The sequence below is a fragment of the Heliangelus exortis genome, chromosome 7 (genome assembly GCF_036169615.1).
Source record: "Heliangelus exortis chromosome 7, bHelExo1.hap1, whole genome shotgun sequence".
In the NCBI taxonomy this organism is placed as follows: Eukaryota; Metazoa; Chordata; class Aves; order Apodiformes; family Trochilidae; genus Heliangelus; species Heliangelus exortis.
Window position 1 is genome coordinate 24,826,918 of NC_092428.1, and position 26,404 is coordinate 24,853,321.

Here is a 26,404-nt window from a genome sequence, read left to right on the forward strand (position 1 = left end):
GTGTTTCAGGGGGCCGTTCGCCGCTCGAGGGGGGTGCAGAACATCCCGGAGCTGCTGAGGGGCGACTCGCCGTCCCCCTCTCTCCCTCGGTTCCGAGCCTGCCCCAACCCCTCCGGCCAAGCTCACACACACAGACACACACTCACACACACGCACACCCCAGTCCTCTCCTGGCGCACCGAGAGCCGCGCAGCCGCTGGCGCTCGCACTCCGCAGGCGCGGCCGGGCCGGGCCGCCCAGCCGGGGCGCGGGGGGGGGGCGGGACGGCGGCCGGTGGGGCGGCAGAGCGGCGGGGCGGGCAGCGGCGGCAGCGCTAGGACCGCGGCAGCCAGCGGACAGAGGGACAGGCGGACAGAGGGACAGGCGCGCACGCAGCGCCGCACGGAGAGGAGGCGGCTCGGCGGGGCATGGGGAAGCGCGGCCGGCCGCGGAGAGAGCCGCGGGGCGCGGAGGCGGCCGAAGGAGCTCGGTGTCCCCTCGGAGACATCTGCAACACGAGCCCCGCGGCGGGCATGGACACCTTCCTCTACAACGTGCAGGTGCTGCTGGAAGCCGCCAGCTACCTGGAGAGGATCGAGAAGGAAAATAAAAGTAAGTGCGGGGTTGTGGCCTCGCGTGTGCGTGACCGGCGAGGAAGGAGGGGGGGGGGGGGGGCAACAACATAACCCAAACTTTTGGACGAGTGTAGGGCCCGGGGACACAGTGACAAAGGGCGCCAGGACCGGCCTGCACCCTCACCCCCCGCCCCGCGGCGGAGGCACGCGTGGGACACCCCTCAGCCCCCTCGACCACGGAGGCCGGGCCTGGGGTGAAAGTTTGGGATGGAGAGCGGAGCGGGACGGCGCGGGGGGGACACGCATCTCTGCCCCTAGGCGAGGGCGGGCTCGGCGGGACGAGACGTGCGGAGTGGGGCCGGGGGAGTGCGGGCCCGGCACAGAGCCGGAGCCGGTGGCGGAGCCGGAGCGGCGGGGGAGGAGGCGGTGACACGTCCCCGCTTCCCCCGGCGGGGCATGGGCAGAGTCACGTAGGCAAGCGGCAGCGCTCGCCAGGTAGCCAGCGGTGAGAGGCGGACAGGGCAGGGCGAGCGGTCGGTGCGGGGCGGAGGCCACCCGGGCCACCGGCCTCCTGCTCCGCGGGCGCGGAAGGTACGCGCAGCCTGCGCCTTTTCCGTGCGGAGCGGTTTCCCAAAGCGGGCCGCGGTCTGCGGGCGACGGCGGCACCGTGGGGAACGGACGCGTTGGGAACAAAGGCCACGCCGGGCACCCGTGGGGGTGCGCGCCCGCGGAGCCCTCAGCGCGGAGCGGACCCCACGGCCCCCCGGCGCTGTGCCCCCCGCCAGGCCCCGCCCCTGCGGCCACGTGGTTCGCACATGGAGCCAGCCTGCTGCGCTCATTGGCGACAGCCTCGGGCGGGGCGGGGCCAAGAGTCTCGCTCAGCCAATGAGCGGCGGCGGGGTCCCCCGTGTGACGTCACGCGTTGCCGAGCGGGGCGCGGAGCTGCTTTGGGCTGATTGGGAGGGGGGATCGGGGCTTTGGCTGCCGCTGTCCCCATCCCCATCCCCGGAGTGTCACAGACCAACGCCGCCGGGAGACCCGGGCTTCGCCCCCTTCCACCGGCCCTTGTTTCCTTCGGGTTTCCCTGTTAACTCTTTTAGTCTTTATTTTGATTTGGTTTATTTTGTAATTTTTTTTTTAAGTTCCTTTTTTTTTTTTTCCTCTCATTTTTACTCTTTCTTCCCCTGCTTTCACACTCCCCCTTTTTTTGTCGTTCTCTTCGTGAAGCCTGCGCTGTGTTTTCTTTTCCGTTTAACTTTACAAAGGGATCTACCAGTCCTTCCCCTCGCACCATCACCCTCTCCTTGCCGCTCCCCCCCCACCCCCCGTGGCAGCTCCGAGTCCCACGCAGGTGACAGTATTGGGTGTCCTTGTTCTGCGGGAACAGCTGCCTGCACGCAGCCTGCCATGGAAAGGGATCCATCCCACTGCGGAGAAGCTGCTCTGCTGCTAAAGCCATGGTGGTGATGGGCTGAAAGCCCTTAGTCTCCATCATCCGGAATAAATCCAGGCTGCTTTTTAGGTTTTAGAAAGTTGAATTAATGTTGGGGTGTCTGGTTGTGGAGGTTTTTTTTTTGTTTGTTTGTTTTGATTTTGTTTTGTGCTTTTTTTTTTTTTTTTTCTCACGTGCTAATTGTTGTTTTGTAATGAATCTGCAAAGCGGTGCATCCGAGGAGCTGAGCAGCACCGTGGCCGGCAGCTGCGAGCAGGAAAATGAGAGGAGTTCCCAGCAAAAATCGGTTTGCATGTGAAAGCAGCAGCACCGCTGCTTTGGAAATCAAGTGTGAGGCACCGGTTTTTGTTGTTTTTTTTTTTATTTTGTTTCGTTAGTTAGTTTGTTGTTGGTTTTTTTGCGTGCGGTTTGGGTTTTTTCGTTTGGTTTAGGTTGTTTTTTTTTTTCCCCTTGAAGACTGCTTTTGTCTTGAAGAGGAACTGTCAAAATCATGTTTGTTTTTTTTTTCTTTGGGGTGCAGGGTAGAATTTTTCTTGCTCTTGAGGTGGATAGTATCTGACCTCATCTCCATTTAAAACGCATCGGTTTACGCAGTTCCTTGTCTGGAACTGGAAAAAGAGAAGGACAGGAGGATACTGGATTTTTATTGCTAAATTTTGAAAGGAGGTGTTTGCATCCAAAGAGCTCCATTCCTGAGCACTTGATTTCACTGAAGCTTTCATGAAAATTCATCATAGTACTGAAAATCCTCACTTTTATCAGCCAGTTCTGCAAAACCTTTTAATGTTTTGATTTGCAGTCAGGACATTTTATGTTGAAAATTCCCATTTAGCCAAAGGCTCAACCTGCTGTTCGGAACGTGACTGTTGTAAACAGGCAGCTTTTACGTGTTGCTCCCAAACAAAGAAAAATGCTGCCGGGATTGGAAAACAATCTCTGAGCGTTACGGGCTGTAGCTAAACTATGGAATAGCTGCAGAGGTGGGAGGGCTGTATCTTAACGTGTATCCAGGGTCTCACTGTGAGGAGATCTGCATGCGGAGCTCAGGTTGTTATTGCACCAAGAGGAGGATTCTGTGCCCTTTGCTCTGCCAGCACAGGAGTGATTGCTCTGCACGCCCCGTGCTGGCAGCCTGGCAGGGACATTGGTTGCTCCTCGTTACAGTCTCCGACCTGGCAATTAGCTGTAACAGAGGAGGCCGGGGCATAAAAGGTTTGGTGATGGAGACTGCGGCCAAACTGGGTTGCAAGCAGTTTGGGTGCTCACCTGCTTCCTGCAGGATGCCCGGGTCATTTGACTGCGGTGTTAGGCAGGGCCGTAACGAGTTATTTTGGTGTTCCTCCCATCAGGAAGGTGGCTGAGTCACAGCCCTGTTGAGCTGGGTGCTGTACACGTAGGGGAATGACAGTGCCCTGCCCCAAGGAAACAGTCTTAAAAAAACAGAAGTAGCAGGTAGATGTTTGCCTGGCCAGGACGGGTGACGGGGACAGGGCTGGGTGCAGCCCTGGGATGCTGGCTGGGGTCAGTATCACAGCTGTGTGGAAGCTGGAGGGCTTCAGGAGCCAAGGGCAGAATTTAAAGAAGGACTTTTCTGGGTGGGTGAGCTCAAGTGGTTTTCTTAGTAGTTTTATGCTGTTTCTGATCAACCACACTCAGTATCCACATTTGTTCTTCCAAGCCTTTGGTGGCTGTTCCAGGTTGTTCATCTTCTTAAAACGCTGCCCCAAGCAAGAGTGGTTGCTGCTTGGCAGAGGAGCCCTCTGGAAGGTGAAGGCAACTCTGTCTTTTGTGGATCCAAACTCTTTGGATATCCCAGAGTGTGGTAACGGAGTAGCAGCTATGAAGTCCTTTTCAACCCCCAAAACACCAGTTTCCCACTGTACGTCAGTGGTGCAGGGTGAGCAGTGCAGCCTTCCATGTCTAGGGCAGGATTTTCAATAAAGACAGGAGTTCCTTACCTCCTTGGTCCCTAAAGATAAATAGGGAGATGACTTCTTTGCATTTGTAGGTCCCACATCCCATCATTGTGGTTGTGAACAATAGCAGAGTGGCCGTGGGCTGGCTGGCTGGTGTGGAAAAAAACCTGCAGGGCTGAGAGACAGCCATGGATCAGGGTAGGATGTACTGTCTGAGCTGTGGCAGGGAGAGAGACTGCTTCAGGAGTGCCCTTTTAGCACCAGCAGTTAAACCACCCTTGTAGTATTCACTCACCTTCAAGAAAATAGGAATAAAAATTATCCGTGTTACAGTATGGTGACAGGGGAGGCTACAGTCCTGTTATCAGACTGCTTGGGTAAACTGGAGTATTTTAGCTACTGAAATACATTTGCATTATATTTCCAGTTGAGCCTCTGGAAATGAGTAGCAGTGTTGCTTGTGTGCTTGCTGCAGTTCTCACAGCGAGACCACAAAACCCAATCCCAACACACCTTGCTTACTGACATATACAGGTTTCCAAATGACCTGTTTCTGGAAATTTAAGCTTGGTATCTAAGGAATAGAAACATCATATGAAAAAAATTGCAGTGGCTGTTTCCAGAAATGAAAGTTGTGCTGAGGGCAGCTCTGTTGGTGTATCTGTAACCTCCACAAATGCCACTTCGTGAATAAACGTGTTGGAAATCTGTAGCAGCTGAAAGGCTGGAGTTTGAAAGATGCTGTCAGAGGTACCTGGAGTAGATTTGGCTGAGGTGTAGTACGTGCCAAACGTCCCCTTGCATGTGTGGACTCAGGATTCTGTCAGTAGGAGTTGCGTAAATGCCTGATGAATTCTTTGGATATGATGACTTATCTGTAATGGCCATGGTATGTAATACATACTGATCTCACTGCAGATACAGATGTATGTTGCCATATCCTCTTCTAAAAGCATCAAAGCACACAGACCACTGTAACCGTGGTGCCCTTATTCCCAAGCCCAGTAAAGGTGGGCATGCACAGGACAGTGGTCTTTGGCCCCTTGCTGGAGACAGATCAGCCAGATCTTCCTCACAGCCTCACTTTGAAGTGCAAGCTTATCTTTACTGACCTTCTGACCAGAAATAACAAATGGGTGACCTTAGATTTGTCCTTTGCTCCTGAATAATCCTGTCCGAAGGAGCACAAAACTGAGCCTTGAGGGTGAGTCAACAGTATCTTCCTCATGTGGCTCCTTCCATTGTTTATGTGCTGCTTGGGGTCTTTTTTTGACAAGTAAAGATGTATCAGAAAACTATAATTAGTGGATGGCAGGAGACAACACTGCCTTCAGTCTGTGTGCAGAGCTCCCATTGAATCAATGAGAGCTGAACACATGGCTCAAGGCAATATACATGGTCTTGGATCTTAAGGTGATGTGATGTATGGAGTAGTACAGGGCTTCTTTATATATTTTTCAACCAGCTCCCACAAACCCCTTTCATTCCTCCTGGTTCGTGACCTGGCCACAGTGATTCACATGTTGGCCACTTCCAGGTTGGGTTATTTTGACTCACGCTGCTTGGACCTCAGCAGAAAAATCAGAAGGAAGCCACAGCAGGAGAAATGATAGGGCATAGGTAAAACTGTGGGACTGTGCCAGAGCCCTGCTGAGAACCACTCACATCTCCTGTCAGCAGAGCATTCTGAGGGCTGGCAGAGAAGCACTTTCTGCTGTTGGGTGAATAATCCTACCTTCCTCTCATTTAGCTGAGGGACACCATCCTGTGTAGGATGTATTTTTGTTTTTCTTACGGGAGGTCCTCTTACTTAATTTTGTGTCTGGATCAGTTGAGTGACTTAACCAGTGTCACAGAGTAAGTCACTGACTTGGAATAAATTGGGGCACAGCACAGGTCTGAAAATAGAGCAACATGTCTCCCAGAGGAGAGGAGCAAGTAGCCCAAAGAGCCAATGCACCTGTGGCTTTTTGCCTTATTGATTGACAGAGTTTTTGAATCAGAGTGAGGTAGACAGCATGTGCTTTATTCCTGTTCAAACTCTTGGGTATCCAGGTGGTTTGGTTCTGAGAAACGCCTGTCCTCACCAGTGGATGGGTTCCAGGCAGCAGTGGGAGCACGTAAAGGGATTTTTCTGATTCTTTATGAGAGAATGAGGCTCCCGGATGAGAAATGAGACTGTGTCCCATAGGTGGTGAAGGTCCCTTGCTGAAGTGATTGCAAGCACTGAAAGGGTTTTGAGTAGGTGGGACTTGGGATGTTCTTCAGCCTGCTGCCAGAAGTCCTCCAATGACAACTGTTCCAGCTCCAAGTCCTCCAACTATTCCAGCTACACCTTCTGCTGAGCTGTTACAGTGATGAGTACAAGAGCACAGGACCTGGTTGTTACAGTGTGTGCTGATAGGTAGGGTATTCAGGTATGCCAGAGGTGTTGTTCCCCTTGCAGGACTTTTATAGATCTGCTGTCCCCAGAAATTAGGGGAATCAGTGAATCTTATCACTGCTTTGAGAGAAGCAGAGAATGGTTCCTTCTGGGGATCTCTGTTCGTGCCTTGCCTGCTGGAGTGTTAGGTTTTAAGGCTTTGAAAGCAGTATTAAGAATTTGCAGGGTTTGAGTGAGGGTGGGCAAAGGAAGCTCTTGCAGCTGTTGCCATCTTCACGTTCCTCCCAGAGGCTTCAAAGAGTTGAGGGATTGGAGGTAGGAGGACTTTGGAAAAAGCCAAAGAAAGGATGGAAAACTTTGCAGTTTAGCCAAAGGGACTGCTTTTTTTGAAAATAACTTCCACGTTGCAGAGCACTGTGTTATTTGTAAGCCTTGTGCTCAAAGCAGAGGGTTGTGCTCCAAGCAGAGGGTTGGACATCTTGATTTGTGGGCTGTGTTCCTGTTTTACCTCTAGCTTAGGGTGTGTCTTCATGCAAGTATTATGCTGCTTACCACCTCAGTTTCCCTTCCTGCAGAGTGGAAAGAAAAGAGCTCATGTCATTGCAGGTTTGAGAAGCTTTAAACACTACTTTCTGGAAAGCTCTTAGAAGATTTCCCTCATGGAAGATACTAGCTTAAATAGAAGTGATGGTGATGTTGATAAAAAACACATCACATGTGTTCTACTTGATTAAAATAGTACAGCAGCATTTCAGATGTAAATATTAATTGATTTCTGCACTGCAGATTTCTTCTTGGATATTTAAATTGTTGCTAAGGAGGAGGGAAAGGCTATCAGGGAGATTAACAAATCCATTATTAAGGATGGAAATGGAGGGCTGCCGAAGTGCCATTTAATAAAATGTAAAAAGCCCCTTTCTAAAGGGCGAAGCAGCAGAACACACAATGAAAGTGAATCACAGCTGCCAGAAGGGATGCCAAGCAGCAAGCACTTATAATCAGAAAACTGTACTTACAGATCATTCAGAGCCACTAAATTAAATGATCTCATTCTCTGCTAAAATACTCTTTCCTTAGCCCCTCCCCAGTGTTGCCTGTGGATTGCTCAACCACATCTCAACTGTGACTTTGGGGGGTTTTTGGTCAGCATTTGAATAGCATCAGGCTGCTCTGTGCCATTCACTTTCCACCCACTTCTGTTTCTGTCACACACAGCTCTGGCATTTTCCAGACTGACCTGCCCACACGAGCACTTGGGATGGCAACCAAAAGATTCCGCAGATCTGATGTGGCTCTGTGGTTGGCTTGCCTGCCTCTTTTGGGCAACTTCTGTGGGAAGATGTCCCGCAGTTTATTCTCAATTTTGTCTTTGTTTCACACATAATTTTTTTTTTTCTTGTAATTGTATATTGCTTACTTCAGAAACAAAGACTTGGAAGCTGAGCTGATGTGTAAATGGAAGAGCTGATTCTGTGTCGTTTCATGAAGAGCTGATCCTGCTGTTGCTTCATCACAGCATTGATTTAATTCTCCATGTGTATCAGTGTTCCCCTCCTTCATGCTCTCTTATTTTGAATCTTGAACTTCAGCTTCAGGGTGCTGACACTTTGATATGCTCCTAAACTACCCCTTCATTTTCCAGCCCTGGCTTTCCCTATTTAATCCTTAAGAGTGGCACCACAGATCTCCGAGTGTACCATTAGAAAAGCTAATGGCAGTGGATGCTGAAAAGAACCTGTCTTCTCATTATTTTGGGGCTTCTTCATGGGCATTTTTTGTGGGTTTTTTTATTGCTGGTCCTCATAGGCAATTTACTCCCTGGCTGTGGAAGCAGGTTAGAGGAAACACAGAGCCCAGAAATGTTCTCATGTTAACCCTGCTGTTGTGCAGCGGGTTGACTGTGTGCCTCTGTCCTTTCCCCTTTGTGAGTAACCCAGGATCATGTAAGCAGTCCCTGAGACTGCTCAGATTTGAAACTTGCCATGTGCTTTGAACAATTTGCTCTACCTGTGGTTTCCAGTGTAGAAGAAAGAGGTGGGGAGAGAGAGTACTTAATTCCCTGAGTTTTCCCCCGGACAAAAGCCAATCTTTTCAGGGGCTGTGGTCTGGCTCTGTGTAGGTACCTGGAGGCTGTCGTGCCTGAGTGAGGGCTGGGGCTTGCTTCTGGGGCAGAATGAAGGAGGCATGTCCCCAAAGTTGTCCCACCTTCCTTTATTCTTCAGCTGTTCTGTCTTAAGAGAAATAAAAGACATCAGTCTGATGAGATTCAGGGTTGAAAAGAGCTGTGTAACAACTGCATAGTGGTATTATTTTTACCTCCATCAGCTGCAAGCCTGCAGTTCTCTGAGGAAACCTAAGAAATTGTGAATCAACAACAGGTGTTTAACAAAAAGTTAGCTACCCCAATTACCCCAAATAAACCTTTTCCAGCCTTAGCAAGTTGAGTCCTTCCAACCTGGGCAACTTCACCATGGGTCTCCTGTTACTTCTTGGTATTCTTCTTAAAGTTTTTGCTACCAGACATTTTCCTGCTAACCATTGAGAACCACTTTTTAAAAAATTTTATTTTATTTTTTGGTGGCTTTTTTGTTTTGGTTTTGTTTATTTGTTGGTTGTTTTGTTTTGTTTTTTTTAAGGTACTTTTCCAGCTTCCATTCTGTTGAAGGACTGCTCGTAAATTTAACCAGTCACTGCCCAACAGTTCAGACGCAGAAAACATAACCCCAGTTTGAACTACAAAACAGTCCTTGGAGGGTTTCTAAGTCAGTACCAGTTTGACATTTGGATTTTTACTCCAGATGTTCTGATCTTGATTTTGAATGCTCTCCACTTGTTCCTTTTATGAGTGTAGATCAAGTATTTTAGAGACTGGTATTATACAATGAAATGTTAACCGTTTTTTAAGCTGCATTCCAGAAAATGTTACAAGTAGTTGGCAAAATTCAGAGTCACAGAAGTGATCATGAGGGTTTGTGTCCCTATGCAAATCAGGATGTAAATACATTATCAAGATGCTGAGAAGAGTGGAGATCAGACTGCAAGATGTAGGTGTGACAGTATTTATTAAAGGGTTGAGATAGTCACTATTATTATATTTTTATGAGCTGTTTCATTTACACAGAATGGTTTTAGTGAGGTTGTTCTCTGTGACATCCTTTGTCTGTGGTCACTAAGGGCTGTGTTCCCATTCAAAACACTCCAGGAGTGGCTTCCCAGAGCCTTCTCTTTAGTTAATTTTCCACGGGAGAGATGTGGAAAACTCCTACCCTGTGGATTCAGCTTTTATTTTGGTAGCCTCTCTCGGCTTTATTCTTGCCACAGCCCTGGCACTTCCATGTGCAGATAACCCCGGTGTTTGCATATGGGATGGTGTGAGGCTCAGGCCTGCAGGCCATTGCGCTGGTGGTCCAGGGGGAAGCTGAACCCGCTCCAGTTGTCACCGCCGGGTTTGTGCACCCGGGGCTGGAAGGAGGCAGTGAAGGAGGCAGGAAGGGCCGGGCCGGGCAGGGCAGGGCACACCCCAGGGCCTGGGTGGGCAGGGAGCCATCACCTTCAGGGCCTGGACACCGCCACCTCAGGGCCTGGGTGGGCAGGGAGCCATCACCTCAGGGGTGAAGCCACCCCGCCATTGCCCCGGGGGGGGGCTCTGTGCCTTCACCCGTGGGACCCGGAGGGCGTTCCCAGTCGCGGCCGGGGAGGTGTGTGTGGGTGGGGGGGAGCTGCGTGGGTTCGGCGGTGCCCCCCGACAGCCGCTGTCCGGCGGTGCCCGGCGGCAGGGGGGTAGAACTACATTTCCCAGGCAGCCCCGCGGCGGCGCTCGGCGCCTCTGCCCCTCCCGTGAGCGCCGGGCAGAGGTAAACAAAGTGGTGCGGGGCGGCGGGGGCGCGGGGCGGGGCGGGCTGAGGGGCCGGTCCGGGCGGGGGGCGAAACCAGCGGGGGCCGGGGGTTGGATCCTGGCAGTTGTGGGTAAATCCGGACCGGGAGCGGCGCGGGGTGTAGGGGACGGGTTGCGGGTCAAGCCGGAGCTGTAGGGTTGCGGGTAGGGGCAGCGCTTGTCCGGGCGGTAGGGACGGGTCAGGAAGAGCTCTCGCCCCGCTGCCTCCCCCGGGGGGAGGATCCCAATCGCGGTTCCTCCTCCGGCATTTCCTCCCGTGTTCCCTTGTCACCTCCGTGCGCTTACACCTCGCTCTCCCAGGAGAGCCGCCCCCTTTCTCCCCCCCTCTCCCCTTCCCCCTCCTCTTCCCCCTCCCCTTCCCCCCCCCCCCCCCCCTCACCTCGGGACTGGAGGGCTGTCGGTGTGAGGAGAAGCCGGGGAGAGACGGCGGTCCCTCGCTCCTCCCCCCCCGCAGCCGCCCCCGTGTCCAGCGGGGGAACGGGGAGCGTGGGGGCGGAGGGGGGGCCGGGGCTGCGGAGTCCCCCGGCTGCCGGCCTGGGGGCCATGGAGCAGGTCCAGATGATCAACATCCAGCGGCTGCTGGAGGCGGCCGAGTATCTGGAGCGAAGGGAGAGAGGTAATGGGCGGAGGAGGAGGGGTGCTGGGGTAACAGCCCGAGCCGGGGGGGGAGGAGGGGGAAGCGGGGTTGGGGCCAGGGATCCCTCTCGGGAGTCGGAGCGAGTGTTGGCTGAGGGGCTCTGGGGGTGAACCCCCAACGTGAGGGGTTTGGTGAGGGACAGGGCTGACGGGTCCTGCTGGAGGTGTCGGCAGAGATGGAAGGTTTCGTCAGAGAGGGGGAGACTGAGGTGAATGCGATTTCTGGAAGGGAAAGTGGGGATTGGTGTGAATGTTTCCCACCGGGCAGGATGGATGGTGGTGGGTGGCTCTGGCTTTGCGGAGACCTCCATGGCACAGTGAAATACTCCTGGTTTGCCCCGTTTATGTAGCATGGACAGGAGGAGAGAGAAGAGAGATGAGGTGCTCTCTGGGCTGTGATGTTTTGTTTTGATGTTTTCAGGTGTTTGACTGGTGGTGTCCTTCCTCCAAGGTTGGCAGAGCCTTTACACTCCCCTTCCTCTCTTTTCTCCACCTCCCAGTCCACTTCCCTCTGAATACATCATCAGTCATTTCCCCAAGCTGTTGTGGTTAAGGGCCTCCCCAGATAGGCTGATGAGTTAGTGGTGAGGCCTGCCTGCTGGCTTCTTTTTTTTTTTTTTCTTTTTTTTTTTTTTTTTCTTTTTTTTTCTTTTTTTTTTTTTAATGCCCTGCCTGTTGATTCTCATGCAGAGTGTGAACATGGCTACGCCTCGACCTTCCCCTCAGTTCCAAGTCCTGGACTACAAGACCCAAAGCCCACTCGGAGGCTGAGCCGGGCAAGGAAACACAGCGGCAGTGGCAGCAATGCAAGTATTGCCAACAGGTATGTTGTGGGCAGGAAAGCATGGGCTGCAGGGCTTGGCTGGGAGGATAAAGCTGAAGAAAAAACCTGGAGGCTGAGGAGAGGAAGCTGCCCTGTGGAGAAAATGGGAAGAGTCTGAGCACAGGGGGATGCTGAGCTGGGACACACAAGTACAGCGTCTGCTGTGGATCCGTAGCGCTGAGAGCAGAGGGGACTCAGGGGGCTGTGTCTGAAGTGGCACTGCCAGCTGACTGTGCCAAGGCTCAGATGCTGCAGAAGGAAGGGGGATAGGGAGATCTGTTCATAGGGTTCAGGGAGGAGGTAGGCAGTAGCTATTCCCATTATGTACAGCTGATGTCTTTCCAACCCAGAAGTCGCTGCTTTTAAGGGATAGTGTGTGTGCAGCCCGAGTGCTTTGGGATTGTAATGACAGGCATGATTTGAAGCAAGGAAATGATGTTTTGAAATGGATTCCCTATAACAAATGGGAGAGAGGGAGATGACTGGCTGCTATGTACAACATATTAAAAATTCAGTTCAGGAAAATGAAGCTGTCTTTCACTCTGCCTTTCAAGGCAGTGGGATTTCCCAGCTTTCTGATTGCTTGGTAATTGTAGAACTCCACATTTTTGACAATTCACTTATTATACAATTCCATATTTCTTGGTTTCCTGCATCTAGAAGAGAAGACAGGATTAAGCCTATCACTTGGTGCTGTGTTAGGGTTTGCCTCTTCCCTCTTGTTTTCTTTTGCTCCCTTCTTTTCAGACCTTGTTGAGACCTTCTGGGATAGAGAAACTTTAGAAACATGAAGTACAATTTTGAAAAGGCAGTTGCAAGTTTGCTTTTACTGCAGCAAGGCATGTGCAATCCATAAAATGGTGGCAGGTGGCTCAGGTGATTAAAGCTTTGTTAAGGGTGTTGGGAAGGACCTGTAAAGGCCTAGGGGAAAGGTGTCTTCTCTTGTAGTGATTCTGCTTTGGCAGCAGTTAATAATAAAGGTTAGGACACTGTGCTGTAGTGAAGTTTTCTTCCATCAGGATCAGCATATCCTGAGCTCTTTGTACCCTGCACATTTTTATTTGCTTCCCTCCTTCACCCAACCTTTCTTGATTTTAGGGCAGTTGTAGCTCTTTACCATTTCCCATGAACCAGAGTCCCAAATCCCACCGACTTTGTGTTGTGAAATGGTGGCAAACGCTGAATTGAGATCTGTATTTTTCCCCTATAGGTTTCTCACATACTATTTTTCCATCCCACATTTCTTTCTCTCAAAGGCCTTTGTCATGGCAACCTGCCCTTCTCCAGAGGAGGGCTGGAAGCACATCCCCCTCAGGAGCTCCTTAGCACTGTATCCAGCAGCCTGTAGGCTAGAGGGGGATGCAGAGCACTCCCTGTCCCTGGGTGCTTAGCATGCCCCACAGACACAGACCCCCCAGGCACAGCTCTCACGGGGCACCTTTCTGTGCTGGGACCAGCTGGCTGGGCTGCTTAGCATGGCAGACTGAATATATTGGTGTGAGGGGAAAAGAAACAGAGAAGGCACTTTCCAGCCTTGTTACAAACCTTCATTATACAAAGAACACTGAGGCCAAACTGAACCTTTAGAGTGAGAGGGTTATCCAGTGTGTTGCCTCCCTTGCTTGTGTTGGCCTCGGGGAGAGAGGGACCAGCATCAGCTCTCCTTCAGGCAGAGACCAGAGCAGTTCTTTTGGGGAGTTCAGACCTTACACACACACTTGGGAAAAGAAGTTTCTTTTAGCACAAGTTGTAGCAGCTTGTGCTTGCTGTAGGAGATGGCAGGCCTTCCAGATGGCTGCAGTGCCGGGAAGTGACAACTGTGAAGTTCAGGGTGCCTCCAAATTCTGCAGTGTGTTTTGTGTGATGCTGAGTATGTTTAAGGAAGGCTCTGTATCTTCCCTTCCTGTTAAAATCAAAGGGACAATTCAGTAAGTTCTATCTAGTGGAGTTTGAATAGACTTTCAATTAAATCTCAGGCCTGTGATGAGGAACTGAACTTAGATTGCATGCACAGACAAGAGATTTTCTTAGATTACTTTTGTCTCAAAATGTTTAGTCAGTGTAGAGAATTATGAATTTAGATCCTGTGCAGACTTTGTAATTTAAAAGCTGCCTGTAATAATTTCTTTAAAGCAAACTCAGAAAGCATAGTTGTTGTTTTTTTGTTTTTTTTTTTATTATGCACTTTCAGAAATTGTTGCATGTGTATTGTTGCAGGTTTTAATTGAACCAAGAATCTGTGTTAATGTGGTGGAGGGTATTTACAGAGCCTAGATGCTCTGTAATTCATAGTTTAAATCCAAGTATTTCCCTTTGCAGCCCAGACATGACAGCTACTTTGGCCCAGTAGGCTCTGTGCTGTCATGACACAAACTCCCAGAAAGTTCTGAGGAGCAAGTAGTCCATCTCTGGTTACCTATGGTGGAGCAAATCCTATTAATACTAATCTGCAGTGGTCTCCCAGTCCCATCAAAATACATTTTTTTCTAGCCCAAACTAGGGGTGTGCAGCTAAGGGGGGAAACACTGCATCATTATTTCCAATTTGCATGATGCATTTTTAAATAAGGGCTCAGGTTCTCTTTTCCTTCATTTGTCTCAGTTGTGAAACTGACAGCATGTAGATTGCTGCAGAGGGGTTACTTGGGACATTATCTGTATGTATTTGTAGTGGTATTCATGGGTATTTTAAAGACTCAGTACTGCATGCTGTAATTTAAATCCTGAATGTATTTTAAAATGTGCAGTCTTGCTCTAGTCAGGGATATTTAGGTACTGAAAATTACTCACCTACCAAAATAGGTGGAGAATCACAGTCATTGTGACCTGGAATACATAATGTGCAAGGGAAACTCTTTTTTAAAAATACCTTATTTAACACATAGCTAAAAGCAAAAGACCAAGTGAAGCAATTAGTAGACCTGTATTAAATTAGAATATTTTTTTGCCTATTTTTAAATTTGTTCCTGACAGCAATATTTTTTGGGTTTTGGACTGAGTTGAGTAATTAGCAGGGATTTATTGGAACATGCTAATATTACTTATTTAATGCTTGTTCCTTCTGAAGATGTTTCTTGGACAGAAACTGAGTTCTAAAAACTTGCTTGAGAAGTGAAGTAGTCCATGCTGGGAGCATAGTTCTGTGGGTCCATTAACTTGCATTTGATGTCACTTGAAACTGCTCTTGTGGACCCTACACATGCAGTTCTAAATAGACCCAGTTATTTGAAAGCTTCATTATAGTTAGTTAGGATTAGGCTGGTTTGATATTTATACATTTTGGAAAATAATTGAGAAGACTTTTTAATCAATTTAAATTGTTGTGTCAGCAGGAAATAAAAAGGAACAGCAGGGATGCTAAATGTTTTTTTTCCCCCTCATAATACAATCAGTTTAATGAAGTTAAGATTTATAACGGAATGTGAAATTACATTACAATTTTATGTTGTTACTTGCATTTTTGGGTTGTTTTTTTTTTTTTTTTAGGCTTAGGCATGTAGAACAGCCTGTTATTTTTTTGGTCTGATCCTGGGGAAATGCCAAGCACCCTCCCAACAGCACTAGGATCCCTCAGCACTCCCGGGAGGCCCCTGTTGTTAAGGGCACTCAAAGAATCTATTGCTCAGTTCCATGGGGGAGGGTTTGATCTCTGTCCAGTTTCTTTTTCCTTTCGTTTTCCTCTCTTCCCATTATCCTCCCTCGTGTCTGAGGCTGCTTCCCAAGAGCCTTTTAGGCATCTACAGTCCAGTAGCAGGTTGCCTGCAGAGCTTGGAGTCAGCATCTGTAAGGAATAGCAAAGCATTTTGGACATGGTGTCTTGAAAATCAGGGTGTCTGGGCTGCTTTGCCCTCCTGGCTATTGTAGTGATGCTGCAGCTTCTCATTTTATCAGTTTTTGAACTCTCTTCTGTCCCATTTGAAATTTCTTTTCCACACTTCTAAATCCCGTAGCCGGGTTTTGTGCTAAATCTTCTCAGTAGCCCTCTGCTTTCATAACCTTTAAAGATGTTTTTGAGGGTTGGGATGAGGGCTCTACCATTGAACCCACAGGTACTCCTGCCTTTAGGCTTAATTTGCTCAGTGTGTGAGGGCGGGAAGGTGTGCATTAGGTACATCATGTGCCTCAGGTGATGGCTTTATCTGCCACAGGTTCACAAACATGGGCACAGAAGCTAAAAGGATGTGGCATGTGTAGCTGCAAGTCAGCCTTGGCTGTCTGGTGCTCAAGAAAGACTGATTTACCAGAACAGCAGTGCTGTGCATCTGTACCTTGCAGTGCAGGGGAGGAGTAGGGGGGCTGGTGAACACTTGCTTAAGGACAGTTTTAAATATATTGCATCTTTTCTGTCAGAGGAGGTTCCCTGCCCCCCTCCCCCCCCCCCCCATTGCACTGATTGATGGCTGAGTACACAGCAATTTTCAGTCCTTCCTACAGCCTCTTCTGTAATGCTGATTTTGCTGGGGAGAGGAGGTACAGGGGGCTGAGTGCTTTGCCCATCTTGTGTAGGAAGTTCCTGAAAGACCTGATCACTGTGTCAGCCCATCTTGTTCTACTTTTCTGCCCAAAGCCTGTGTCCCTTTTTCTTCACATCCCAAAGAGCTGGTCTCTGAGGCTTGTTGTTGACAGCTTTGCTGCTGCTTAGCCTCTATCAGTGTTTATTTGTTTCTGGATGATTCTTTGTTTATTTGTCTGGAAGCTTTTTTCTCTTAGCCACTTGCACTGAAACACACCTTACTCCACAGCTAGTGGGAGTTGGGTTTTGACTCGTTGTGTGTAGGTGTGTTAGAATCTAACTCTTGGGTAATATGCTGGGGATAAAGACTGTGCTTTCTGTCTTAAGCCTTGCAGTGCCAGAGAGCTCTCTTCATGGCTCAGGACTTTGCTTTGTATGGTACAAACCCACAAGCCTAACACAGACAATGGATGAAATCTTCTGTGCTGCATTTTTATTTAGATCACATTTTGTTAATATACAGCCAGTGAGATTACTATCTGGATTTTTTGTGTAGTTGTTAAAAATTTAGCAAGAAATAGCTGGAGGTGGGATCTTGCCTTCCAGTAGAGAGTACACATGAATATGCTAGTTAATTTTCCAAGAAAGGAAAACTGGACAAGGCTGAGCTCTTAAGGAATACGTCTCTGTTACAGATGTTGAGGGGACTGGGTTGCTGTATTGAATATAGTGAGGTGTGGACACAGCTTCTTTTTTTAGAAGGCATAATGACAGTTTTGATTATTGGAGTGGGAAAATGGATGCTGATCCATGCATGAGAGTCAAATCATCCTGTGTTAAAATTCCACACTCTGTAGGTTTGTACTGGAATACAGTTGATCAGAGCAGGTTGGGCTGTCCTCAAAGAACTGTGCAGCCTCAGCACATCCATCTGCCCATTTGATGTAATTTGCCCCTGTGCAATCTGCAGGCATGGGCAAGCAAGTCACAGAGATGCTGGGCTTCCTGAACCTACTGGCACTTAGTTGTGCCTTTCTTTGTGTCTTCTTATCTACATCAGAAGCTGAGTTCAGACCAGCGGTTTGGGAAAAAATGCCCTAGGTTGGTAAGGCTTTGTATACAGTGTCATCTCAGCCATGTATGGCTTTGCAGTACAGCTGGCAGGTTACCAGACAAAATGCAGAAAGTGAGGGTGAACCCAGCAAATGGCTTGAGAAGCATCAGCCCTGCTGCTTAATGAGGAATGAGGCCTCCAAAAGCATGAGGGCTGGTACAGCAGTTTCCATGGGGGTCCCCACTGTGTTCCACTTTGTCACACTCTTCATTTTTTTATCACTGCAAGTGGGATGATCCTGCAGAGCTGCAGTTCCTGCTTTCCTTTGTGTATTAGTTATATCACCAAGCGTAGGGAGATGGCTGTGCTGAGGACTCCATGAAGAAACCTGTGATTCTGGGCTGAATTGATATTCTGATGCCTTCAGTAGGTGTTAGAAGTAACTGTTCCAGTTGCATGAAGAGGCCTTTGGATAAACTAGAAGCAGGCCCAGGCACTGATGTTACCTGCAGCTTGGCTGTAATTGACTGCTGCAGCATCTGTCTCACAAAATGTGGGACAGAAGAATCTGCAGGGAGATGGATTAAGAGCTGGCTGCACAATAGAGCCCAAAGAGTGGTGATCAGTGGTGCAGAGTCCAGCTGGGACCTGTGACTAGTGGAGGCCCCCAGGGATCAGTGCTGGGTCCAGTCCCGTTCAACATCTTTACCAGTGACCTTGATGATGGGACAGTGTCTTCCCAGCAAGTTTGCTGATGACACAAAGCTGGGAGGAGTGGCTGACACCCTAGAAGTCTGTGCTGCCATTCAGAGGGACCTGGACAGGTTGGAGAGTTGGGCTGGGGAGAATTTCATGAATTACAAGAAGGGCAAGTGTTGAGTCCTACATTTGGGTAGGAACAACCCCAGGAACCATTATAGATTGGGGACAGAGCTGTTGGAGAGCAGTGAAAGGGAAAGGGACCTGGGGGTGCTGGTGGATGGAAGGATGACCATGAGCCAGCAATGTGTCCTTGTGACCAAGAAGGCCAATGGCATCCTGGGGTGCATCAGAAGGGGGGTGGCAAGTAGGTCAAGAGAGGTTCCCCTCCCCTTCTGCTCTGCCCTGGTGAGGCCACATCTGGAATACTGTGTCCAGTTCTGGGGCCCTCAGTTCCAGAAGGATCAGGAACTGCTTGAAAGAGTCCAGTGCAGAGCCTCCAAGATGATGGAGTGGAACATCTCCCTGATGAGGAAAGGCTGAGGGAGCTGGGTCTCTTCAGCTTGGAGAAAAGGAAAATGAGGGGTGACCTCATCAATGTTTATCAATATGTAAAGGTAGAGAGCCAGGAGGATGGTGCCAGACTTTTCTCAGTTATGCCCAATGGTAGCACAAGGGGCAATGGATATAAACTTGAGCATAGGAGGTGTCATATAAACAGGAGGAAATATTTTCTTCTGTGAGGGCAACAGAGCACTGGCACAGGCTGCCCGGGGAGGTCGTGAAGTGTCCTTCCCTGCAGACATTCAACCTGGACACATTCCCATGTGACCTGTGCTCTGGCAGGGGGGATTGGACTCAATGATCTTTTGAGGTCCCTTCCAACCCCCTAACTTTCTGTGTTTCTATGAATTGTCACTCTGTGGCTGAAGTTTTACAATCTCTTTGTCCCAGATCTGGGGGAAAGCCTCTACAGGAGGATGCTCTTTTGCAGCAATGGGACTGTTGTCAGGCCTCATGCTGTTCATGTTGCAGCCCTCTACCCAGAGCTGTGCTGCAGCTGCTGTGGGCTTATTTACATCACTGGTACCACTACTGGTCCAGTGATGAGAAACTTCAGATTTTGGTGCTTAGGGCCTTTTGAAATGTCAAGGTTATCTGCCACAGCTCCTAGAGAGGTTTGGTGCACTGGGATGATAGGGGGGATATTTGTGCCAAGTCTGTTCGATCTGGAATTCCTTCATTTTCTCTTTCCATTTACCTGGTTACCATTTACCTGTTACCATTCCCTGGTTTAAGCAGTATTCCTTGTTTGTCAAGTGCTTTAGGTTTTTTTCCCTCTTGACATGTTTGTGCCCTTTTTTCATTTTCTCTGTGTGACGCCTCACCCACAGCACATGCAGGGATTTATTCCTCATGATTTTGTTCTCTCTGACCTGATCTTTGCTTGACAGTGAATCGGTTGTTGTCCATACCATTGTTTCCATCTCCTCCCCTGTTTGTAGGTAAGACTGACTCTTTTCCTCCTTCAGTCCTGGTTGAGCTTTCAAACCCATTTCTCTTCTGATCCAAACAGACCAGTCCATGCCATGCTAAGTTAATTGCCTCAGTTGTTTAAGTTCCTGCTGTTGATCATCTCCTGATCTCTCCTGACAAATTCTTACCCAAATTCAAAGACTGACTTCTGTTTGTTCTCCTCTTGAGAGTGTTGGCTCCTATTCCATACCTCCTTTGAACCAACAAAGATAGGATTTGTTTTTGTTGACTATTTTGGGCTCTCTTGATCAGAGGCTGTGGGTCTCTGGGGCTGTGCACTTGGCTGGCCTTTGCTTGGATCTCTTCTCTATGAGATGCTGCCTTGTTGATCAGCTCTCAGGGAACAGGCCTGCTTTTTCCACCCTGCTGGATATATTCCCATGTCTCATTTCTGTGCATCCTACTGTATTTCCATTCTCTGATGTGAAAGTGATTTCACTTCAGTTCTGTTGCTTTATGAATCCAGTGTGAAGTAGCCTAGATGATTTCCACATTATCTTAATTACTTGTTTATACTTTGCATGCTTGCTCTGTGACAGGCAGGCATGTGGACTGATAGCAAGTCTTTTGCCTCAGATTTGATTAAAGTTCCTCTGCATAAATAAATTGATTATTCTCTGAATGCTTCTCATTTATCTTCTTCCATCTGTTACACCATCAAGAGTGGAGAAGTTATGGGAAGGGACAGATGATGCTGGGATTGCTGTTGAGGCTTACCCCAGTCATCATTGCCCAGGTGTTTGGGCAGCTATAAAGCAATGTACAAATAGGGTAAGATAACATGGCACTGGTTCTGCTTTCTTTTAACTGTTAGGCTGCAAACTACAGCAGTTCATGAACTGTTTCACAAGTAGCTTGGCCATCTGGGAGCAGTGGGAGGTAGCCATCTCTCTGCCTTCATGTTAGTTGCTGCTGCTTGTGAGCCAGAACTGTAAGAACAGAAGAAATCAGAGCTCCTCCTTCCTTTTTCATGGATCTCCCAGGTGCTAGATGAGTATGTTCCTGTTGGCAGAATACAGTCTCAGACATCAGGAAATCTGGGCTCCCTTCCTGATAATGTTACAACCTGTGTAAGCCTTTGTGCCTCAGTTTCCCTGATACAGCGTGTAGTTAGCAGTGATGTTAATGTATTTTTTTTAAGCATATTTCACCTCCCTTCATCTCCAGGCCCAGTATTACAGCAATGTAGTTGTAACATGAGTGATAACTAACAAGTCTAAATAAAAGTGAAGAAAGTCTGGCCTGGCCCACAGCCATACAAATGCCATCAGTCTCTTTTCAAACAAAGTGCGTTTCAGTCAGGTGGCGTTTACTCAAAAAGCCTCATTTTCCTCAGTGCATCTGAAAAGCAGTTTCTTGAGGTCGGAAGATGCATGTTGCAGAGAAGTACATGTTCCTTAAGCAGGCTGCTGCTCTGGAGATGACATTGCTAAGGCTATTTCTGGATATGACCATCTTCCTCAAAAAGGTAGTGTTATGTGTGGGAAGAAGCATGGTACAGGGCAAAGGGTTGGCATGCTGGGCCCTTGGATGGTTTCCTGAGTCTGCTGCTGAAAGGCTGCAAGATCTGGGCACGTCAGATGACCTACATGGGTCCTACCATCTGTACATTATGTGGTTCCCACCATCTGTACATTGGGGTAATGCATACACTTTTCTAATCCTGTTTTCAGGAAACAGAACTGGTGTTTTGGAGCTTGTGGCTGTTTGAAAGGAGATGAGTTAGAATCCGAAGTTCTCTAGGTTGACTTAAAAATTGCCTCCTGTAGCTTTATTCTCTTTCTGTGAGTCACTGCAGTCTTTCTGCCATGCGTGTACTAGCAACTATGGTACTGGTTCTGGTGGAGCATTGGAAGACACTGAGTTCCTGACCATGCAGCAAGACTCAGGGAGCCTGCTGGAGGTCTGTGAGGCAGGGTCTGCACAGAGCCTTCTTCAGCATCAGACCTTACCCTGCTATGTGATACACAGAAATAGTCAGCAGAGAAAATTTTGTTAGAGATATTAAGATGTTAGCAGGGAATAGATGAAATCCACCTCATTCTACTTAATGAATTCTGCTTCAAATGGTCTGTTTATGATGACCATGTAGGGAGGTTGCCCTTCCCAGGTGACACTTGGGAGGGACCTGAGGTACAAGTGCACACCTGACATTAGTGTGAGAAAGTGTCTGCATTTTGCCTTCCTCATTCTGTGCCCTGCTGCTCTCTGTTCTTGGGGGAGCTTGGAGATACCATGGTGAAGCCACCTGCCATTTCTCCTCACAGGATCCTGAAGATTCAATTTTGCCAACATATTTAAAAAAAAAAAAAAAGACCTGTGTACAAGAACCTTGAACTCCATTGCATTGTGGACCTTAGACAGGAACCTTGGCTTGTTGAAGGCTAAGAATATGCTTTTCCCTGACCTGTGAAAATCTACCTGTATTTGGCCAAGTTCCAGGGGAGGTAGCCTAGGCTTTCTCTACTAAAATGGCTAAGATGCCTCCCAGAATAAATGTGTATCAGCCTTTGTGTCTGATCTGTGTGCACAAGTCCCTTCTGATGTGGAAGGAAATCACTTCCTTCCAAAGGACTTTTGCTCACTTGTCACAGAAGCTAGAAGGCAGATGAATGGAACAGTGAATAGCACACTGGAGAACTCACTTCACTCCTAGACCCTGTCAACAGCTTTATGTACATTCAGCAAGTCCCTTTCAGTGCAGCTTCTCATAGGAGACCCCCAGATAGTTTATTCCTCATACTGTGATTTTTTTTTTTTTTTTCAAGATCAGAGCCTGGGATCTGCGCTGCAGAAGTGCTGATGGTGCACGGCTGCAAAGGGCACCAGTGGGAGTTGTGCTTTGAACGTGTAAAGTGGCCCAGAAAACCAGGCCCTTGGGTGTCCTCAGTGACACCCAGAGGGACAAAAAGCTGCAACTCTGATTTCCCTGCTCCTTAGCTTCCAGTTTGGAAGGTGAGGATGCTTGATGATAAACATGCTTGTGAACAGCCTCGCTGCTGCTCTCGGTGAGCCTGTCAAAAAGGCTGCAAGGAAACCACCAGTTCTGTATTCAGAGCAGGGCTTGGCTTGAGGCCATGCATTGAACAATGAGGAGAAAACAAAATATTGAATAGCTGCTTGTTCAGCAAACGTGGTTCCTCTTGGCCATGCAAGGCCCTGCATGAAGGAGTTTATGAGATAGGACAGTTTTCCCCTAGCATTTGGGGTGACGACCTTGCACATAGGGTCTCAGGTTAACTTTTGAAGCATTGCAAGCAAAAATAATGATTATTATGAGGAGTAGGAACCAAACTGAAGGAGGCTGCATATATACTGTAGGTAACTTTGAAGACATTTACTTCTTGAAGGGATGTATGTACCTTTTAGAGTTGTTTCTTGACAGGGTGTTGCAGGAGGCTTTATGAGTACTGTGCAGAAACCCAGGGGCAGGAGATTTCTATGGATGTGAACCACATGATGGAGCTTTCTTTCCCTCGTTGAGCTGAAGGCTGTGGGGCCATTTCTTTTTGTCCTGATGAAAAACATGAACAAACATGTCCTTGTCTTGATGAACAAACATGAACAGATGCCAGTACAGCCATGTCCCCTTCGCTGTTGGAGACAGAGAATGTGAACTTTGGAAGAGGTCTGGCCTGAGGAATCTGACACCATGTCCATCTCAAGAGTGGCAGAAAATCTACCCAGAGTTTGAGGCAAGGTTAATCTGGTGCATCTCTGTTGAGGTCAGTGAGAAGATAAAAAAGCCTATTCTATGCACACTTCAGCTCCTTCTGGAGAAAGGTGTATTCCTGACCTCAGTGCCAGACTGTGCAGGGAGACCATGGGACAGTAACGCCTAACACAGTTTTTGTCTTTAGTCTTGATTGGAAGGAAATATTCTGTTAGATTTGCTGATACACAAGGCTGAGGAGAGACTCTTGTTAGGCTTGAGACTGGTACTTGCAGGACTGCTTTGGCTTTGCTGTCTTCTGTTCAGCTGCATCCCTACTGTAGGAGTTCTTGGCAGTACCATAAGCTGCTGTGTACCTGAGTCTTCTGAGCAGCCCTCTGAGAGCCAAGCTCCTGTGCCTCCCAGAGTTGAGGTGGGTTCACAGCTCCCTTGGAAACTCGGCCCTTGAGCATCTTCATCTGGGTGGGAAGATTTGACTCTTGCACAGCTCTTGTTTGTCTTCTGGTTGGGCTGAAAGCTTCACACAGTGCTGCTCATGGAGCTTCCCTGGAGGTGTCCCAGACTGTGGCCTCTGCAGTCGGTTTCATAGACTGCTCAGAGTGTTGACCCACTGATACTTGAAACCCTGGCAAAACACTGGGGTTCCTCACCCAGTACATTTTGTTTTGTGGATACAGGTGGATTTAAAATTGAAAAAAACTGTTAATCACCCTTCCTTTTAATTTGTTTTGTCATTTGGCTCTTCCCAGCAGGAGTAATTTCTGAGGAAGAACTTGCATAAAAGGGAAAGCAGTAACATAGTTCACTGGTTCCAGAGGGGTGGGTACAGTGGCTTGGGGAATGGAAGAAGGCATTTCCTGCAGGGGAATTTGGTGACCAAATGAATGGGTGTCAGTAGAGCCCCAAGGTAGGGAAGGTTTGTAATATGAAGAATGAGCCTGCGTGCAGTGTGATGATGCATAAGCAGCAGAGGGGGGGGACCTGAGTGAACTCAACAGAAAGCCATTGGTCTGGTCTGTGGATGGATGTTCTTGATGTTCTGCTAAATATGGTTCAGGTAACTGTGCCTTAGTTTGCAAAAGCTGATGGAATATTTCTTTCCTCATTAATCTCTTGCTGAAGCAGAGTGGGATGAGTGAATTTGGAGGAGAAGCACTAGATCTGTGTTGGCCTGTAAGGACATGCACTGGAAGAAGTGATTTTTGTTTGCTCCACTCCCTTTCCTTGTTGGTATATATGGCCAGCAGCATCTCCAGAGCCACCAGTATCTGTGTTATGGTGGAGATGCAGCTCTTGGAGTCCTGGGCTCTTCTGGAGCCAAAGGCTGGTGTCAGATACAGACAAGAGGGTGACCAGACACAAGGAGATGATGTGGTCATTTAGATCTAAATGCTACCCCATAGAACAAGTGCTCTGTTTTCTCTGTAGAAGGTAGTTACCTCACTAAGAAGTCAAACCAAAATGCAGATATGCTGCAAATACATTTGTTGGGCTGTTTATCAATATTAAATGTATAAACCAGGAAGGTCAGCTGTGTTTAATGTCATGTGGCAGCTTTGTGATTTTTATTACAGTAAAAAATCCAATGACAAATGAATTCATTGGTCTTTAGAGCTTGTTTCTTCCTGACTCGGTTTTTGTTGGCTTACCTGTGCTCAGGGAAAGTGTGGCTACCTCTATCATAGTAGGAGGGATTTTATTCAAATAAAGAAAATGGAATAAAGTAATTAATTATTTACAGTGTCTCATTTACTGGGGGAATATGGTGTAGCCCAGTGTTTCAGCAGCACTTTCTTACAGCACTGGGTAGCAAGGCTGTAGGCAGAGGCACAGCAACTGGCACAAAAAAGGTTGTTGCATCTGACCTTAAATTGGAGTGACTGGTGGCTGCTGCTTCCCTGTTTCTTCCTATTTTGTATGCAGCTTCAGGTATCTGGGGTAAAGCAGGATAAACTTCAGTTTCTCCTCTTCCAGTTTTTTATTGTTTAAAATTGTGATGTGAACCACTCTGCTACTTTTTGTTCGTGTTTTCTTGGCTTCTTTATGTTAAGCTTCCAAAACTCTTGGTATTTTTCCCAAGCAGTTTTAAAAATATAGTCAGCAGGACCCTCCTCCTTATATAACATTCCTTCAGTTTTTAGGGGTAGCTATCTGTTTGGATGTTTTAAATTTGTTGCTAAAGGACTGACTGTTAGAGGAACCTGACTTTTAAACTCCAGACGGTTTGTGCTTGAGCTACTTTTAAATTGCAGCTGAGGTTTTGAGCAGTGCCAGTAAGCATTCGTGGGCTTTAGTTTTCCTCTCTGAACATGTCTGTACTTGCAGGGCTGTGGTCTCAGCTTTGAAGGTGAGGGGAAGGTCCCTGCTTGCCCTGTCTGCCTGACAGCACAGACGTGAGCTCCTGTGGTTTGTGGTACATGCACAACACGGTGTCCTTAATGTCAGTGGGTGACTCTGTCTGTGACTGATCTCAACAGCAGCAAAGCAACACCACAGTGAACCCACCAGTTCCTTCCTGTTGGACATGCAGAGTGTTAAAAGTAACCCTGAAATGTTCCCTAAATGCTGCATTAGTTTGCAGCTGTGGTGTTCATCCTGTACCCATCAAAAAGCTGGTGATGGTGTACAAGGAGGGAGCTTTGATTTCAGTCTGGTGATACTCTCTAGGTTCCAAGTTGATGATGATAAGACCAGCTCAGTGAAAGAGACACAGTTCCATTTGTTTCTGTATCTGCTTAAAATATTTTTTTTCTGGATGTAGAATCAATAGAGGTTTCCTGTACTTTTTTTCCACTCTAGCGACAGCACTGTCCTTGTTTAACTCCAAATAAATCTTAATAATATGTGCAGCCCAAAGACAAGGGGAGAAAATTTAATCTCTAGATCAGGAACTACAGAAAATTAAATTAATTATGAGCAGGAGAGAGAGGGATTTTTTTTTCTGTATCTTTTTTTTTCAAGCAGAAGGAAACTGGCACAGAAAGTAAGAGTTTGCAAATCATAGTAGCGGGGTGCTGGAGTTTTTTTCCTAAATATAAATGAAAAGAAATCCTAAACTTTTCCAAATGTCCCCAGTACGACTAAGCAAAGAATGGGCAGGTAAGAGAAGCAACAATCCTGTAGGATTCATTGAGCTTTGTTGAGATTCTTTCCTTTGCATTCAGCTTCGGTGGGAAATTGTTGTGGGGGGGGACTGGAGTTCATTTTTTTTCTTGCTGATGATATGGTTAAAAGTCACAGCATACATTTCCTGACTTGGTGAAAAGCTTGTGACCCCTCTCAGTTGTCTTGTTCATCAGAAGGCAGATAGGTAATAAAGAGTCTCCTGTG

The 26,404-nt window shown here is 47.9% G+C and overlaps 1 protein-coding gene and 1 long non-coding RNA gene across 3 annotated transcripts in view; one reads left to right on the forward strand and one right to left on the reverse strand.

Annotated features, from left to right (window-relative positions):
* The first annotated feature begins 257 nt into the window (after positions 1 to 257).
* The window catches only part of MXI1 (MAX interactor 1, dimerization protein), a 59,128-nt gene continuing 32,981 nt past the window's right edge, over positions 258 to 26,404 (forward strand). The window contains exons 1-2 of one of the 2 annotated variants that reach the window (XM_071749368.1): positions 258 to 591; positions 11,528 to 11,660. In XM_071749368.1, the coding sequence (XP_071605469.1) occupies positions 408 to 591; positions 11,528 to 11,660 (317 nt within the window). In that variant the 5' untranslated portion in view covers positions 258 to 407. Of the gene's footprint in view, positions 592 to 10,681; positions 10,818 to 11,527; positions 11,661 to 26,404 lie in introns of those variants that run through there. The other variant, XM_071749369.1, reaches the window with a different exon arrangement.
* Positions 5,929 to 10,623, reverse strand: LOC139798552 (uncharacterized). The gene is made up of 3 exons (XR_011726855.1): positions 10,581 to 10,623; positions 8,430 to 8,537; positions 5,929 to 6,875 (listed from the first exon to the last, which is right to left on the reverse strand). It is a non-coding gene; the product is annotated as an uncharacterized lncRNA (long non-coding RNA).